The sequence below is a fragment of the Neolamprologus brichardi genome, chromosome 18 (assembly GCF_056152115.1).
Source record: "Neolamprologus brichardi isolate AB-2024 chromosome 18, ASM5615211v1, whole genome shotgun sequence".
NCBI classification, from domain to species: domain Eukaryota; kingdom Metazoa; phylum Chordata; class Actinopteri; order Cichliformes; family Cichlidae; genus Neolamprologus; species Neolamprologus brichardi.
The window spans coordinates 11,028,170-11,045,329 of record NC_142121.1 but is presented as its reverse complement, the minus strand read 5'-3'; the positions used below and the strand labels follow the sequence as shown (position 1 = coordinate 11,045,329).

The 17,160-nt window shown below is 38.8% G+C and overlaps 1 protein-coding gene across 8 annotated transcripts in view; it reads left to right on the top strand.

Annotated features, from left to right (window-relative positions):
* LOC102798797 (rho GTPase-activating protein 12-like) overlaps positions 1-17,160 on the top strand; it is a 59,599-nt gene that overhangs the window by 1,004 nt on the left and 41,435 nt on the right. For all 8 annotated transcript variants that reach the window (XM_087831375.1, XM_087831380.1, XM_087831379.1 and 5 more), the window contains exon 2: positions 9,405-10,173. In XM_087831375.1, the coding sequence (XP_087687501.1) occupies positions 9,478-10,173 (696 nt within the window). In that variant the 5' untranslated portion in view covers positions 9,405-9,477. The remainder of the gene's footprint in view (positions 1-9,404; positions 10,174-17,160) is intronic.

Genomic DNA, 17,160 nt, shown 5'->3' with positions numbered 1-17,160 from the left:
GACTGTTAAAGCATTTTTACTGTTTTTATTTACTTTATTTTTGTAATGATGGGCTTGAGAAAACCTTGCTGGTGACAGAGCTTCACGTGGTGAACGGAAGAGAGATTTTCTATAAAACCTCCTGGTCTTATTGTGGCCAGCATGCCTTTAACATGTTCTTTATTTGTGTTTTGCTTAAAATGTGTACTCTGATTTCTTTCTTTCTCGATTGAGGGAGCTGCAGCTGGCCGTAGTTGGTCGAAGTGGTTCAGGTTGTGGCTTTAACAGTGATAGGGTTGGGGATGCCGTGGGGAGCTGATTTTGATTTCTCTAGAAGAAAATTATGGTGAGAGTCAGTGTAAAAGTAGGACAGCCAGTGCTAGATCCAGGCTGTTTGAGGCAGCTTGGGCCTATATTTGGTGGCTTCTTTGTGCACGGGGCACAGTGCACTGCTTCTGCTTGTTACAAATAGATACATCGAGAATTAGTTTTACACGTTAAAGGGTCTATTTTATATCCTCACTTATCCCCCATTCTGAAACTATTCTGACTTTTGTTTGTTAGCTGTTTGCTGGTAACTGTGTTTTTTCTGCTCCAAACAAGTGAAAAGCAAAATATAGATATGGGCAGTATAAACATTGACACATAAATCTGGACACAAACAATTGCTTATTTGATAGAGTTATGGTTCATTTGGAGATGTGTTTGTGGTCCTCTGGTGAATGTAACGCCGATATTTTTGGTTCCTACCGACTCCTGAGGGAAATGTTTGGCTCTGTAGCAAATAACATTTTCACTAGTTTTTGTTCCACTGGGTTGCTTTGTGTGTCTGTGAGTTTGTTTTTCTTTTTGTTTTTTGGGTTTTCTTTTGCTGCAGGTCAGTTAATGTGTGTGAGTTTTAGGGTTTTTTTTTAAGCTGTTTGGCCTGAAATAGGACATTTAAGAGCCAGAAAGCTAAACAAAGAGCTTGACAAGTAAGAGGAACCACATACATCATTTAGATGATAATTTAGATGATTAAAAAAACAAAACATGATCGCAGTAAAGATTTACCAAGTGTCAAACTGAACCCAAATCCCTCTAAAATATCTCCAAACTGCTAAAGCTTTGCTTTTAGCTTCTTCTGTGCTAACTTACCTCTCCATTTTACAACCATCGTTCTGGAGCTAACAACACAGAATTTAATTCAATAGATGGATTCCTTAAATAAGCTCATTGTTACCAGTCTACCTTTGTGAGATGGGATCAGACTGATATTGGATCCAAATATCTGATATGTGGTGCATCCCTGATTATCACCATGTTTTTAAGAGTATTAGCTACGTGTCTCTTCTAGTGGTGAAGTGGGTCTGGACATAAATGTAAATACCCATACCCCATTTTAACAAACTGTGCCTGTAAACAGGCAATCAGGACGTCTATAAGGTTGCAGTGTCACAGATATGCAGTCACTGCCCTTAGCCTTGGTCTTGCCAAAGAGACTGACCATCCAACCTTGAGCAACTTCCTCCATGTCCACCCATAATTTCCATCATCACAGCTTCTTTTGCTAGCTGTTGTTGGCAGCAAGAGCAAACACACACATGTGCTCTTGACATCTGAACAGTGAATGACCCAGTGGAAAATAATTAGTGCTTTGCGAGACTCATGCTAATGTTCTGTTACATCTGATCGGCGCCCACAGGCCAGAGTGATTTGCGCTTTGTGTTACAAAGTTGGATAGTTCTAATAGATGTGACCAAATGAGGTCAGCTTGTACTACTTAAGAGCCAAAAGCTCACATTTCAGACGGCTCTAAAAACTCTGAAGTTTTTTTTTCTCTCCTTGGCTCTGAATGATGTCAGTGAGAGCAGATATGTGTGATCTGACATCCCACCTACCTGATGTTCACACCTTCCGTACTGTGGGGCCACCAGTTGTAATAAAAATACAGATTAAGACGAGGCAGATCACATCCCAGCAAACTAAATGTGGAGCAAAGAGTATGCTTGCACGAGACACGTAACTGATGCTGAGAGTTCATTGGCAGTTTTTATATCATGCAGAAATGTATCGAAAGGGTTACAAATGCGTACGAATCATCCACAAGTGTAAATGACCCCACGCATGCCCGTGTGGGGTTGTGAGACAAAGTTCATGCTGCCAGCTTTGCAGATCCACAAATGTAAGCTGTGTCCATCATCTGGGCTTCCTCTGTATTCCTTCCTTAATGTTAGCCTGCTGTTATTGTACAATGGTAAAATTAACATCAACACAACCACAGTGTTTCCACATCTGCAGCTGAGCACTCACTGACTTTCCCCAGCAGAAAAACATTTCAGGATGCAGCAGCAGCTTATTTGATTCATCGAAGCACGTGCTTGTGAGTCCTCAAACATTACACACAAATCACTGCACACATTTGTTAATCTTAGTTTACGCTGGTGGATAATGTCGTATGCATTTGTAACCCTTATGAGACATATTTCTCTCCATATTATATATCCAACTTAAAAACCACAAACAAGCTGGTTTGTTATAATCAGTATTTTTTATTTTATTTTAATGTATATTTCTCACATTTCCCCTTGCAGTAAGCATTATTAAGGATAAATGGAAGCTCAGATTTGTTTTCATGGCCTGATTCATGTCCATTTTTCCTCCTCCAATGACTGTTAAAACTCTTAAAGTTGTTCATTTTCATAGTGTAGAATACACCCGTTTATTACCACATCTTTTTGAGCCACACGATGCTTGTGAGGCTGACGGGATAATGATAATGATATTTCTTTGTTCATTAATAAGAGACAAAGTGACCAAAGGTATAAAAATAAATGTCCAACAGCAAAGACTTAAATTGAATTGAACACACATTACTTAAGGTGTGGGTTGAAGCTCTGGCTTATTACACCTACCTTTTTTATATACAGCATAGTCTAAATGGCAAGTCATTAATAGCAAGATTTCATCTCTAAAAGACCAAAGAAAACATATTGAAAGTAAATGTGTTGGCTTTTGTTTAAATATAAAAGATCAGGGGAACATAGTGGGGGCATGGAAGCAGAAACATTGTCACACTTGCTGTCAGAAGTTTAGACCATGATGCTGAATAAATTGAGTAACTGTTTCTGAAAAGTTCATGTTCTCAGCCTGTATTAGTGCTTAAATAAAGAAAGCGCGGCTGATTGCCGTCTCTCCCCAACCCCGTTCCCTTTAAATACCTCCACAATGGGAATTTGCTTTCTCTGGTGAAAATAACTTAAACCAATCACCAGTGGCCCGGCTCTGAATCAACAGTCTGAACTTGGCTAACAAGAGTCATGTGAGACTCGATGCAGAGGAATTTTGCCGCCGCTGCTGCTGCTGGTGCTTCACTCATCCCTGTTTCAGTTGAAATATTTAATGTGCTCACAATGAGAGAGTATTTGCAGTGTGCTGATTTCTGTTTTGCTGAGGCAAGAGAAACTGTGAGGGTGTGTTTCCTGCATGTGCTGACAACAGCGGATTTTTAAACATACATATCAGTTCCAACACTTCCACACACTTCAGCCGAGGTCCTGCTTTCATGGGACCCACCCATCCACTCTATCTCCCACTGCAAATCTTATTACCATCACTCTGAATTAAGGGTCGTCTTCTGATTTTGCTGATTGGACTCTGAGAAGATTTGTTTGCTAAATAGCAGCACTGAAGCTGTAGCTTAATCTTAGTGGGGGATAAGTGAAAGAGACAACAACCCCCAAGTACTTAATCTTCCAAAGACCTTCCCGTATGACGAATAGGAGCATTAAGTTGATTGTCTGTTTTGTTTGTAGTCTTCCTCATTTTAATTCAAAGGGTATTTTCAGAACCAACATGCCAGACTCTCTCATAGAGGGATTGCATTTTTGACACCTTTTTCATAATTAATCATCACTTTTTTTTAAAGCTACATGTTAAAAAGGAACCCACAAACTTTAAATGATTTGTTAGTTTTTACATGTTTCACGTTGTATGACTTGAGGATTACCTAACTTAGTAATTAATAGCTGTTTAAAATCAGTCTTAAATTTAAAAACGGTGAGAAGGAAACATTCAAAGGTATGTATTTTTCTGAATCAAAATTGTTCTTTCAAGGGTCACTTGGCATATAAGGCCTCAGTGCCACAGGCATAGAGCCTGATTAATGAACCTGTTGCAATCTCTGGTTTCTACAGAATTGCTGAGGTCATCTCTAGTTTCCACTGAAGATCCCGACTCTTCAACTACCCACCGAGCAGTAGTGAAACTTGAAAAACTGTGATGCAAACTGGAAATGGAGAAAGTTTGCCTTTAGAGTCAAATTTGTGTCCTAAAGCTGCATCAAGGGTGTTTCAAAAGGCAAAACTTTTACTCTGAAGGTGAATGGTCTCCATTTCTGGTTTGTGTTGCATTTTTACAAGTTTCACTACTGCTTGTTGAGTAGTTGACAAGCTTTGCGGACAAAATAGCGTCTTCTTTGCAAGAGGTATTTTTTTGGTACCTTGGCTGAGGTTCCAAGTGAGCCGAGTCATGAGAACGACTTCTTCACAAAACTCAAACTGCCATTTTCAAAACCTAGCAACGAGGGAAATGGCTGCACAAAACCAACACTGTGGTCTCTGAGTCTGACAAAAAGCCACAGAAAGCGCAGCAGGTATACCACTGCTACAACGTCATGGGACTTTTGGTCACATTGCTACAATGACCCCAAGCACATTAAGGTGGTACTCAGTTGTAATGGAATAAGACCAAAACCAAGTCAAGTAGAGTAAAATCTGAGTAGGTATTAGTGGGAAAACAGGCGTTCGACTGGTCCACATATGTAAGACAAAGAGTCTGTTGTCTAAATTTGTTCCTGTTATTTCTGGCTGATTATGAGCAAAAATATGTTTCATGCTTGAGTAAATTAAACCTCACATTGGAAAAACAAACTGGTTAAGATTAGATTTTTATGACCCATGTGGTTTTTCTTTGAGGGAAGACCAAAACCCTGCAAGGGGTGGAAGGATGGCAGGAAATTAAATGTCATCTCACTGTCTTGAGTCCCCAAACCTTCCAGCCACTGTGATTATTTCACTGGGCAAACGATGCTTGTAGAGCCCCTTAATATTAGCAGGTTAGGCACGCCATTTTTCTCAGTTATTCCCAGAAAGGCGGTCGTGCATCTGAACTTTTTATCTGACTCCTGTTTAGTGTTTGATTGTTTATTGCTCTTTTTTTTCTTCCTCTCCACTCTCTCCAGCCATAACTGGTTGTGCCAAGTTGACTGCCCACCCTGAGTTAGTTTTTTTCCCTTCACCACTATCACCAAAGTCTTGCCCATTAAGGAATTCTTAGCTACACTATATATACTCTGGGTTTTTCCAGCAAATCTTGACTGTCCCCCAAAGAGTCTTTGGCCTTCCCCCAAGGAAAAATCTTCAGGATCATAATAAAAATATTTTGTTAGCAGTTAATTTAAGTGGGTTTTTGTTATTAAAATCCATATTTTTGGACCCAAATTACAGAAAAATGCATAGATTTATGATAAGTATGTTAACAAAGACACTTTGTAAACCTACAAAGGCCCATTTTGAGCTGGGAAAAGCTCTCAAAAACTAATGGACAAAAGCACTGTTAAGCTTCCTACCTTTTGATTTCTTTATTAAAGAAATAGGTTTAAATTAAATACTTTTAAAACTATATTTTTATTAGTGTTCTACCACATTTGGTTTCATCATATTTTTCCTTGACTACAAGCACTGTTTCTCATTTAAAAAATAAAATAGAAAATAATGATATAAAGAATTTCTAGCCACTCGACTCCATGCCTTCAGCATGAGGGTTGAGGATGTTAACAAGGAAAGCTGCCACTACTACTCATGCTATAACCATCACACAGTCTTATTCCTCGCTACTCTGCTGTTATTCAGTGAATAGCTGTGAATTAGCACCAGATGCAGTGTTTTATTTTCATTTGGCTAATGGACTTTCTGTTCAGCTGATAGATTCGGTGAGATTTCCCTCAGTACTTGTTAGCCTGAACCCTCGAGTTAATCTGTGGCGATATTATCCCGCCAGTCACTGCATCAGCAGTAATCCCAGCACTGCTCGCCTAATCACAGATATTTATTAAGCTAATGCACGACCGAAGGTAAACAGAAGCGCAATGCTATTATTAGGTAATAGCTGCCAACCGCACATTTAATGTTCAGCTGCAGCTTTAATGGTGACACCCAGTGGAAACTACTTTTTGATTAATCAAGTGGTTCTAAAATAGCGTAGCTCATGCTGGTTAATGTGTGTGGGGATATGCTCATTAAGCATTCGTACAACCACAACAGTCTTCACAGTGACCACTATTTGTTGTGCGCTTTGTCTGGTGCCCACTCAGTTTTCACAGAATTTGTGGGCTTATATCACCAGCTGCAGATGGTGGCCTCGCTATAGTTTCATGGATCATGGGTGTCTCTTAAGTGAATCTGCATGTGTTGTGCAGCGATGCTCATCATTCATCATGAACTCAAGACGAGAGGAAACACACAGAGGTGTGTTGGTTACTATTGTAGAGATGCAAATTTCTCCCCACCTTCTTTTTTCTTGGTATGTATGTGTGCTTTTGGTTTTTCTTTTGTGAGTGTGTGTGCGCGCGCGTGTGTTTGTGGAGGGTGTCGTTAGTTTAACGACATTTCCTTAACTGCCCCAGTGGCTCACAGGGACCATAGGACTTTGATACTAAAGAGAAATCAGTGCTGCTGGGTTAAAAAATAGCAACAATGCACTCTTTGTCTTTGGAGGCATATTCTTGGTTTGATAATGATGTAACTCTCTGATAATTTTGTAGGATTGCAGTTATGACTGTCATTGTAATATCCTGCTGCTCATTCTGCAGTAACCTGTATCGTCATCAAGTGAGTCTGCTTGACTATCGCACTTTGTTTGAAATTGTTTCACGGCTGACATTACAGGTCCTTTAACCATCTCGTGGTTTTGGATGCCTGGGGACAGTAGACTAATTTGATTTGGACTATTACATTAAATAGGAAGGAATGAGTTGCAATGATTTTTTTTCATACTTTATTTAATACTGCAAATATAAACACTGAGGTCCCAGCGGCTTTAGTATTTTAATTACTACCAGAGATACAACTGATTGGTATCTTCCTTGTTTCTTTTCATCAGTTACCAAGCTCAGGCTCAGTTTATGCGCAGATCTAAAGTTTCAAAAGCAAAAAAAGGGAAAAAAGTTGGAGTTTTAAAAATAAAATCAATATTCGTTTTCTTTCAAGTGTTTAGTTTTGTGTAAGTGACTGGCATTTTTGCTTAAAATATAAAGAAAAATACAAAAAGAATAGATCGTCTTTCTTCTCATAAAAGAATTGCGTGTTAGTCTAATTGATGGTGAATGGTTGTCTGTCTTTCAGTGATAGATTGGCGATCTGTCCAGGGCGTACCCCGGTCGTTGTCCCGTGGCAGCTGGGATAGCTTAAAGTTTATAGGTCTCTAAATGTCTCTTTGCTTTATCAAGTTTGCCAACATTTGAGAAACATTATATCCAGTTGAATATTTGTGAGCTAGTAAATTTGTGCAGTCTGCAACAATTTGTCATTGTAGTTATTGCGTTTTTACATTGTACATACGAGGCATTCAGCTGACACTTGTCTCCTGAAGTGACTAGTCAGAACTTTAGAAGTCATTTTTGTCATGTACCGGAGGCAGAAAGAGAGAGCTGAGACTAAATCTCTTTTTGCAGTGAGAGTTGACTTGAGGGTAGCCTAAGATTGTGGTTTCTTTGAACTATTAAACTTATTTGATCATAATATATTTATTTTCCTGTTAATTTAAAATCTAAACAGCTGAGGTACCTCTTTCTATCAAAATAGGCCGTGCTCAGTCGTACCCTGAAGCAGTAAAGTCCAACCAGGAAACACTAATTTTATTTAATCTAATAGTTTTGGTGTATTATTGTTTAACTCAAGGTTGGCCGCGAAGTTCACTACAGATAAGATGTTTCTTTTAATATAAGCCTTGACTCCATTAAATAAATCATATTGGCGTTGGTGATGTTTTTGTCTTTGTTGTTTTTTAAAAGGTGTACTACAGCATTGTGTAAGAGAGTGTGCGCACATGCGTGTGACTTCAACAGGAAACTATGTGTGTGACTTAGCTAATCCAAGATGCCCTAATAGCTGCTGGACAAGCTGTCCTTAGTAACATGAGTCACGCTGCTTTCTCCCACTTACTGTGTTTTTATGTCTTACTCTATTTCTTCCTCCTTACTGTCTCCACTTCTTCCGTCTTATCTTACGTGCGGCTTTGAAGCTCTGAGCTGGACGGTACATTCACCCTTGAAGAGGATTAAATCTTCTCAGTTTATATCTTATTTGTTTGTTCTGATTAGGTTAGCATGTGAGTGTCAGGCTTTCAATGGCATTCTTAATTTTGACTTTATTTTGATTAAATGAGAGGAGATAGCAATAAGTATTTTCTGACTTAACTATATCTCAAGATTTTTTTTTATGGTTTTAATGTTCATTGTTAGTTTTGATTTAAGCTTATTTCTTCAAGTTATTTTCTCTCACACATAAAAACACAACTTTTTTTTTTCATTTTTCCTTAAAATTGTTAGTTGAAAACATGTTGTTTTAATGACAATTTAAACAGAAATGCATACGATACCTTTAGAAAGCCTTTCAAAGTTTTTATTCATTTTATTGTTTCAAAGGTCACTAATACAGAAAAAGGAAAACTAAAAAATGTAATAAGAAGAGTGTTTCTCTATACATAAACTTTAATTAGGTGGCACAAGCAGGAATATTTAGGTATGCCAAATTATATTTGGTGAGAAAGTCTACCACCTCTGTGGGCAGGTCCCTGTAATGGTGGTCCCAGAAATTGTTTGGCTGCCTCTCCAGAAAGACTTAAGTCTAACTCCACCACCTTGGACTATAGCTGGTAGTTGCTGCCACATAGACTTTGTTCAGCTGCAGTCCAAGAGAGTGGACAGAGTACATTTTCAGGAAAAAAAACTCACTAATGAGACAACTGAGATTATGATTATATTACTCCATTTAAAGGTTATAAAGTATTTTGCAGAGATGCTCCTTATTGACATTGTTATTTAATAATTAATTTCAATATTTGGGGAAAAATGGAAAAAGGATGTCGTCTTAGACTTCACAGGTGATAACTTAGTTAGATGTTATATATACTGGAACATTAGAACATCATGGCACCCGAGGTGTATATATATATATATATATATATATATATATATATGTATATATATATATATATATATATATATATATATATATATATATATATATATGTATATATATATGTATATATATATATATATATATATATATATATATATATATATATATATATATTAAGTAAAATAGGAAAGTTATTCACACTGAAATTAAATGTATATTTAATATATTCTCTTTGTTTTTTCAAAGGTCTACTGATGAAGACATGGTAATAAATATTTTTCTTTTGGGGTGAACAGCCTGGTGGATAGTAAGAGGCATCATGGCAGATCTGCCTATTGCCCCGGGCCAGATCTACATCGAGGTAGAATACGACTATGAGTATAAGTTTAAAGACCGGCTCATTAAGATCCAGCAGGGGGAATGCTACATGCTAGTCAAGAAAACTAATGTGGATTGGTGGCAGGTGAAAAAAGAGGAGGCGTCTAAAGCTTTTTATGTACCTGCTCAATATGTCCGAGAAGTCCGCAAAGCTCTCATGCCACCCCCTAAACCAATCCTACATCTTCCGAGTGCTACTGGTAATCCATCTTCACAAAGTGCAGGTGCACGCTGGGTAAAACCAAACAATCTGGATCTGGGACTCAACAATCATCCCGCTGAGAACCTTCACAGAAACGAGTCCAACTATCAGCGCTCCCCTTCAGCACAAACTGGAAACACGGCTAAATTCACTCCCCCGATTCAGCGCAGGGACAATAACCACCATCATGCCCCCACCTTTCCCACTGACCATGACAAAGCTCTGGCTGAAGCTCTCCGTGGTGGTGTCCCACCACCCCCTTACAAAGGTGGGTCCAGCACCCTGCCCCGCAGTCAAGCCAGATCCCCAGAACTGGTCAGGGCGACGCTGGACGTGGACACCACCCAATATTGTGACTCTGCGGGCGAAGATAGACGTACAAATGACTCTGAGTCTGGAGACGAACTGAGCAGCTCTTCCACTGAACATCTCCAGGTAACGTCAAAGCTTTTTTTTGTGTGTGTGTGTGTTAATGTTGGCGGTGATGTATACAAGAATTTTGGGAACTTGTTCCTTGATTACAGCCATAGAACAAATGTAGCAACTATTTTTGTTGTTTTAGGTGTTTGTGAAACTTTTCACATCAAGTGTTTAACATATGCAGACTATTTCTGAGCGGATGCTATTAGGTTTGCTAGTATATCAATTATCCTACTTTCTTCATAAAGTGTTATGAAGAACTTGAAAAGGGAACCTGAACCGGCCACACCCTGCTACAGAGCAGTATCTGAGCCCTCGTTTATACTCTGTTGCGGGCATAGACACGGGCAGCTGGCGACATAATGGCTAAGTAGGCATTCCTGTTATTTTCCACTTCAAGCACAAAAACAAAGTAACGTGTATTGGTGCACTGCAGTGTAAAGTCACATGATAACAAAAAACTGGCTGGCACTTGGACGTTGTCACAGACCTTCTTGGTCACTGTCCAAAGTGTGATGAATTTACGTCACTCTGACCCCAGCAGACCCCAGTAAATATAAAACCAGACCAGTCATCTGTTAAACAGAAATGGGTCATAAAGTGTTTGTTTAGTTTTAAACTGTTGGTATGCCCAAATGACTAACATTAACATTAATTTGTTCAGTGCCAGCTGATTTTTGCCTCTAAACTTTATTTTGGATAACCTAATAATCTTTACCTGTCCTGGATTACTTAAACTTGTTCAAAACCTTTAATGTGTTCTGATAGCTTCAAAAATTAAAGACAAAACCAAGTCCCAAAAGAAAATTTTGCCCTCTTTTTTTTTTTTGCCTTTTATGTGTCTAACATTTTCCAAAGCCACAGTTTGATTACTGCAAGATAAACATTTCCTACACTTTATGTCATTTGTTAGCAGAGGCTAGAAGGTTGACTGTTAGTTTGGTTAAAAAAAATAACTTTTTTCAGTTAATCTCAGAGAATCAAGGGTAAACAACTATTCTTATACTGCCTTATATTACACTAGCCACTGCATCCAAAGCGGAAACTCATAGTTTGTTTGTTTTTTTGGCCGCACACACAGCTCTATGCTGAACGTGCACTGCAGGTATATCCAGTTAAAAGACACACATCTCCTGTTCCATGAACAGAGTTCAGCTGAACTTCTTTTCCTGTTCTTATTTTCCATTTCTAAGTAATTATTTGCATTATACATACACAAAAATCAGCTCCTTCATTAGCAGCATCATTACAAGTACAATAAAAACACATGTTTCGGTTTGAACCCATGAGCAACACATTTGATCGTGTATTGAGTAATAAAGACACTGTCTTCTCTTATCTAGTTAATCTGTCAACTGTAGTTTCATAGGTTTGGATCTCAGTATGATGCATCACGCACTGACATAAGCATTGTTTGAGTATGTTGTGCGTAAAAAGGTTATCTGAAGGAAAGTCCTTTTTTACAAGTCCATGTATTTTCTGAATGCAGCCCAGTTCTCAATAGATCTCCTTCCTTGGTTATTGTGTCTGTGTGTATTTAAATGGAAGGACAAAGGTCAAAGCAGTCAAGCTTGTTTTTGGTTATGTATACAACCAGTCTGGCTTTGTGTGCCAGTAAACTCTGTGATTTTCTTTTTCTTAGGGCAAATACAACAACTCAGTCTCAGTGATTTTCACAACATTGGCCGTCTTGCTATTTACTTTATGCTGTAATTGACAGTCTCATAGCAGTTGGTGATGGCAGGGAGAAAGAACTTCCTTTTCATAGAAAAACATTGCCAGCAGTAGCAGGCTCAGGGTGGCTTTTTGCTTGTTGTGAGAATCAAGATTAAAAAGTGTAACCACTGTTGTGCAAACTGCATCAGCATCATTCCTGAAATATCTTCCTTATGAGAACAGATCTTTGCACAACAGAAACTGACACTCGAGGAGGAAATGGTATCGTGTATGTTGTGACCATAACAGCAGTGGCAGCTTTATAGGTGACGACACGATGAATGTCTCCTGAGAACTTTCCACCACTGTGGTAGCGATCAGACCCCCCTGACTCATCATGTGCTCTAGTGTTAAGCTCTAAAGACACACATGCAAAAGCAATATTTCCAAAATATGTAGGGCAAGAGAAGTGGCCTGAGGCGTCCTGCTACTGGAAGGAAAAGATGTGATCTGGTGTTCTTTACTTCCTGCCTTTGCTTTATAAGGATGTGTTATCTCTGAAAATCTGGATTCGCTCTGTGGTGTAGTGTCTTGCTATGATTGTAGGCTTTTCATAATGGACCAGAACCAGTGTCATCAATGTGATCTATCAACCCATAACATAGTAATGATTCAGTGATTGACTATTCTTCAGGCCTGCAAAGCTCATGAAAGCCAGAAGGTGGACGTTTCCCACATAAATCCGGTGATGTGAAACTCATCCAGTTTTAGTGGGTTTGTTTTTTCCTCAGTCATGGCAGCAGGGTGCTGGTGACACAAACTCAGGGTTGAGTTAGGACTTCCTAAAACAAGCAGAGCCCTCATGTTGTGCCTTAAAGGTCCATTATACTCGCCACATTGGTTGTGTTGTCTTAAACAGTGGCATTGCCATAATCAAAACTGGCCTAAATCAGCAGGTATAGGAGGAAGAGAAGAAGTCAAAACCTGAATTAAGGTCATTTTCCAGGAGGTGAGGAGGTTTTCAGAACTGTTATCTTTGTCTCTATAATTTGACTCTCTGATCTTTTGCACTGATATACCATTACAGTTACAATAAAAACCAACACGAAAACATACTCGTATCTTGAACCTGGCAGTGCCGCAGCAGCATAAAAGTAAGGTTACAAAAATCAAGAGGTGCATGACTGACCGCAATGACACCAAAGTATGGCTTGTGTAGTGCCGTTCACTCATTGTCAGTATGAAGAGTGTACTGGGCACATTCGCCTTTTTGCTTCCCTGCAGCCTTTAATTTAAAGTATAAAGAAAGAAGTAATGGATATAAAGCCAAAGCCGCAGTCTGAATGCAGGAAGGAGAGCTGTGTGTTTGTGTCCTGCTGCCAGGTCCTGTTTCTTATTCCCAGTTCATCCAGCTTTTGACAAGCTACTTGAGTAAGCTGTAGTTAGTGTGCCAAACACTTATCTGCTGTACTCGACCTGACACCAAGGCCCACTTTGTCACTACTTTTGTCACATGTCCTCCTTTAAACTACTGGCAGTATTTCATCATTACTTCATCTGTTCATCATTATCTCAGACAGCAGAGACGTTTTTTTAATGAAGTTTGGGAATGTTGTCTGTCCAAAATAGTACAGATGTATTCAGAGACGCATTCATCTGCAAGAAGAAGAGTTTACTCCTCTAGCTGTCACTTGAGTGTTTGCTCCAAGACTAGTGAATTACAACGACATTTTGCAAGCTTGAGAAATTCAGTAGTGAGAAAGAAATCCAGGCAAATTTTTTATGACATAAATGTGTGATGTTGTGCAAAAGCAAGTTGCCTTGGCTGTGCAGACCTTTGTTGTAATAGCTTATTAGCTGTGTTGCACCATCCAATTTTAATTAAACATCTCTCTAAAGTGCTTTACAGTAAAGGCATGCTTTGTTGGGGGAGAGATGAAGTTACATATTTGCCTTTTATGTGTCTAACATTTTCCAAAGCCACAGTTTGATTACTGCAAGATAAACATTTCCTACACTTTATGTCATTTGTTAGCAGAGGCTAGAAGGTTGACTGTTAGTTTGGTTAAAAAAAATAACTTTTTTCAGTTAATCTCAGAGAACCAAGGGTAAACAACTATTCTCATACTTCCTTATATTACACTAGCCACTGCATCCAAAGCGGAAACTCATAGTTGAAAGGTGACGTACTGCAATACTATTAGAGCAGTAAGAGAAACAATGCAGGTATGTTTGCAAAACATCGCTGACCTGTCACTGCAATAGTATTCCATTCCTTCTCGCAGTTTCCAGCTGAGATATCACTCGGTACTTCCATGCATGCAGTTAAAACCTCTGGCAACACTGGATTGGTCATTGTATTCGCGGAAGGAGATGCTTCCCTCCTGCCACTGAATATAATGGCTGTCAGATCTTGCTGTGTTTTTAATTTGCTGCTTTACTGCACTCTCATCCGTTGCCTTTCATCATCCCCCTTCCGTCGGGATCTTGATCGTCGGTCACCATGTGGGGAAAAAACTGAAGCACATACTATATGTCTACTATATTAAAAGCATTTTTTAGTCCAGCCTGGTCACCCTGACATCTTCTCTAGTGAAAAGACAGTGAGGGGTGTTAATTTGTAATCTTGTAGAGTTTGAAATCCTTTTTTAAAATTTACTGAATGGGTTTCCATTTATAATGCTTCAAACTCAAATTAAATAAATGTGTACAGCACTAAGAATGAAGTAAAACAAAAGGATGTGATGAAGGCAAAATAGAATGCCATCGAATCGTAGTTTCATCTCGGTAATATTGTTTCAGCGATCAGTGAAATCCAAAATTGTAACTGATAATAAAATTACGTTACTCGCACACCAGCAATGAAGCAGTTCTGTAATGCAGGAAAAGGGATGTGCTGAAAGTCAAAATGTTGTTTTGTGTCAGTGGACATTAAGTGTGTGTGGTATAGACTGTGTGACGCATTGACACATTGTGGTTAAACATTGCAGCTCAGTTATTGCCTGTGTTATTATTAGCTATTGTGTTATTAGCTTTTAGATATTTGATCACATTCTTTGATAATGAATTATTTTTAAATGCCGCTGTAATCTGTGGCATTTGTATAACAGTCAATGTTAGATTTTTTTTTGGAAATGTCTGAATTAAGGGATTGCTTGCCAGTTTATTCTTACACAATAACATGCGGCCAGTTATTTTCTTGATCAAAGCAGCGAAAAACCACAATGGGTTAGCGTCGCTGTCGTCTGCCTGTCTTACCATCTCGCTTGTTTACAACTTTCTATCAGAAGAATAGAGGGGTGTTGCTGCAGGCCTGGCTGTTGGTTGGGTGACTGCGTAACATCTGAAGACCAGCAGTTAACATTAATAAAATGCAAATAATTAGTTCAATTGTCTTGGAGTTATAAATTAACTCGTTTTGTTTCCATTAGTGCTTCTTAACATTTGTGTTTCTCTTTATGTAAACTAGAACCTCTTTAAAAAAAACAACACTTTTCAGCAACTTTTTATGGTGTCTTTAATCTAGAAACTCTGCTGAAGGTCTTAAAATTATGTAAATCAGCTGTTCTTTTGCTGTCTCACTTTTTAAAAGTAACACTTAAGAGTTACCACCTTTCAGTACCCCCTCCTCTGATTGTCACAGTCAATTACACCCACGCAACCCTGCAGACCACCATCGTTCTTAAATGGCAGCTGTAATCAACTAAAAACCTGTAATGACTCTCAGCAGGATGATTGATTGGAGGACTTCCTCATTTCTTTGATTACTTAGTGTGGCAGGAAGTTGAGATGGCAAGTGTGTATCTTTACACTGTCACACCTTGTTTCTACACGACGGGGTTGAACATTGATGTGCATCTTTAGCACATGAAATAAGTATTTTAGTCATTCTCCGCACACTTACACAAGCAGAAACACACACACAGTCTATGGACTCTCATTAGCATGGACTCCTGTTTCTGTTCAGTTATGCAAAGACACATTCAAACAGACAAATTTGTACACACACACACACACAGCGTCTGAGAGATCTGTTAATAGGAGCCAGGCCATCTGCACTACTGTTAAACCTCTTTCTCTGCCTTATTAAAAAAGCTTATTATATCAAATGTTGGCAGGAGGATCCAAAGTCTTTCAGTTCCCAAATGTTTTCAGGGTTAGGACCCCAGATGGAAACATAATAAAAAATGGGCTCTACCTTGTAAGGATTTTAAATAAAGCATGAATTAGTTGCTGGAGAATATATTTTTCTATTAACAGATTAAAATAATAAATAAAATAATATTTTTTTATAATAAATTCTATATATATATATAAAAAGCTTTCACTGCTGATTTACAGCTCTTGAATTACAGCATCTGCTTACCTTTACTGAACTAAAGTTGAGGGAAAGGTTCCCTGAAAAAAAAGAACTTGTTATTTTCACCTACTTTCCACCGTTTTTCCCCTGACCTCTGCTGTATGTTCCTTTCTTCTTTTTTTTAACCTCATCGTACTCCATCATGTTTCCTACCAGATTGTTAGTGGATTACAGTTGACCTTCTGTCAGAAACATACTTCTCATACATCTAGGTCACCATACAGCCATCCACATGACTGGTAGCTCAATGACAGGTTGTTTAGTATGGCTTCAACCAATAATACTTCTTTTATTAACAATTAACTGAGGGTTTTATTGAATCGTCCATTGCCTGTCACAGTTTAGAGAGGCTAAACCTACCTCTGCCACTTGCATGCTTTTAGCTACAGCATACAGAGGAAACTTATACCTCATTTTCCCCACCAAATTACTAGTCCTAGTCCTAGCTTGCATGATTTAATGAAAAAGGTGTCTTTGGTGCAATTATTGCCCTGTGTTTCTTGAGGATACTAATTTCTAATGGGAGTCAAACCTCAATATGACTTCACAGATGTGGCCTTTCAGGAAACTCTCAGCCAGTAAACAGCAGATCATCTGAAGAAAAAGAAGGTTAAGTCTCTGTGGAGTACTGCAGATAGCTGTGATGTCAGTTTGGATGCTCATCACCGATGCTATGAAGCAGCCCTGAGGATTTTATAGTACTCTTCTCAGCCTGGGACACACACACAAACACAAACCCACAGAGTTTCAGGCAGTCTGGCAGCTGACCCTTTGCAGTGTGTTTGGCTGTTGTGTAACAGAGCAACGGCGAGGCCAGATTTTACACACTTAATTTGTGTCGCTGTCTGTTTTTCTTAACACTCTTCTATCCTGTTACCTTTGCCTTCAGTCAGATTCACCTGGGCCTCTTCAAAGCTCTGATTTGGCTGCTTCCACTTACCTATTTATGTTGATACACTGCAGTCTTACCTCTCACTAACATTTAA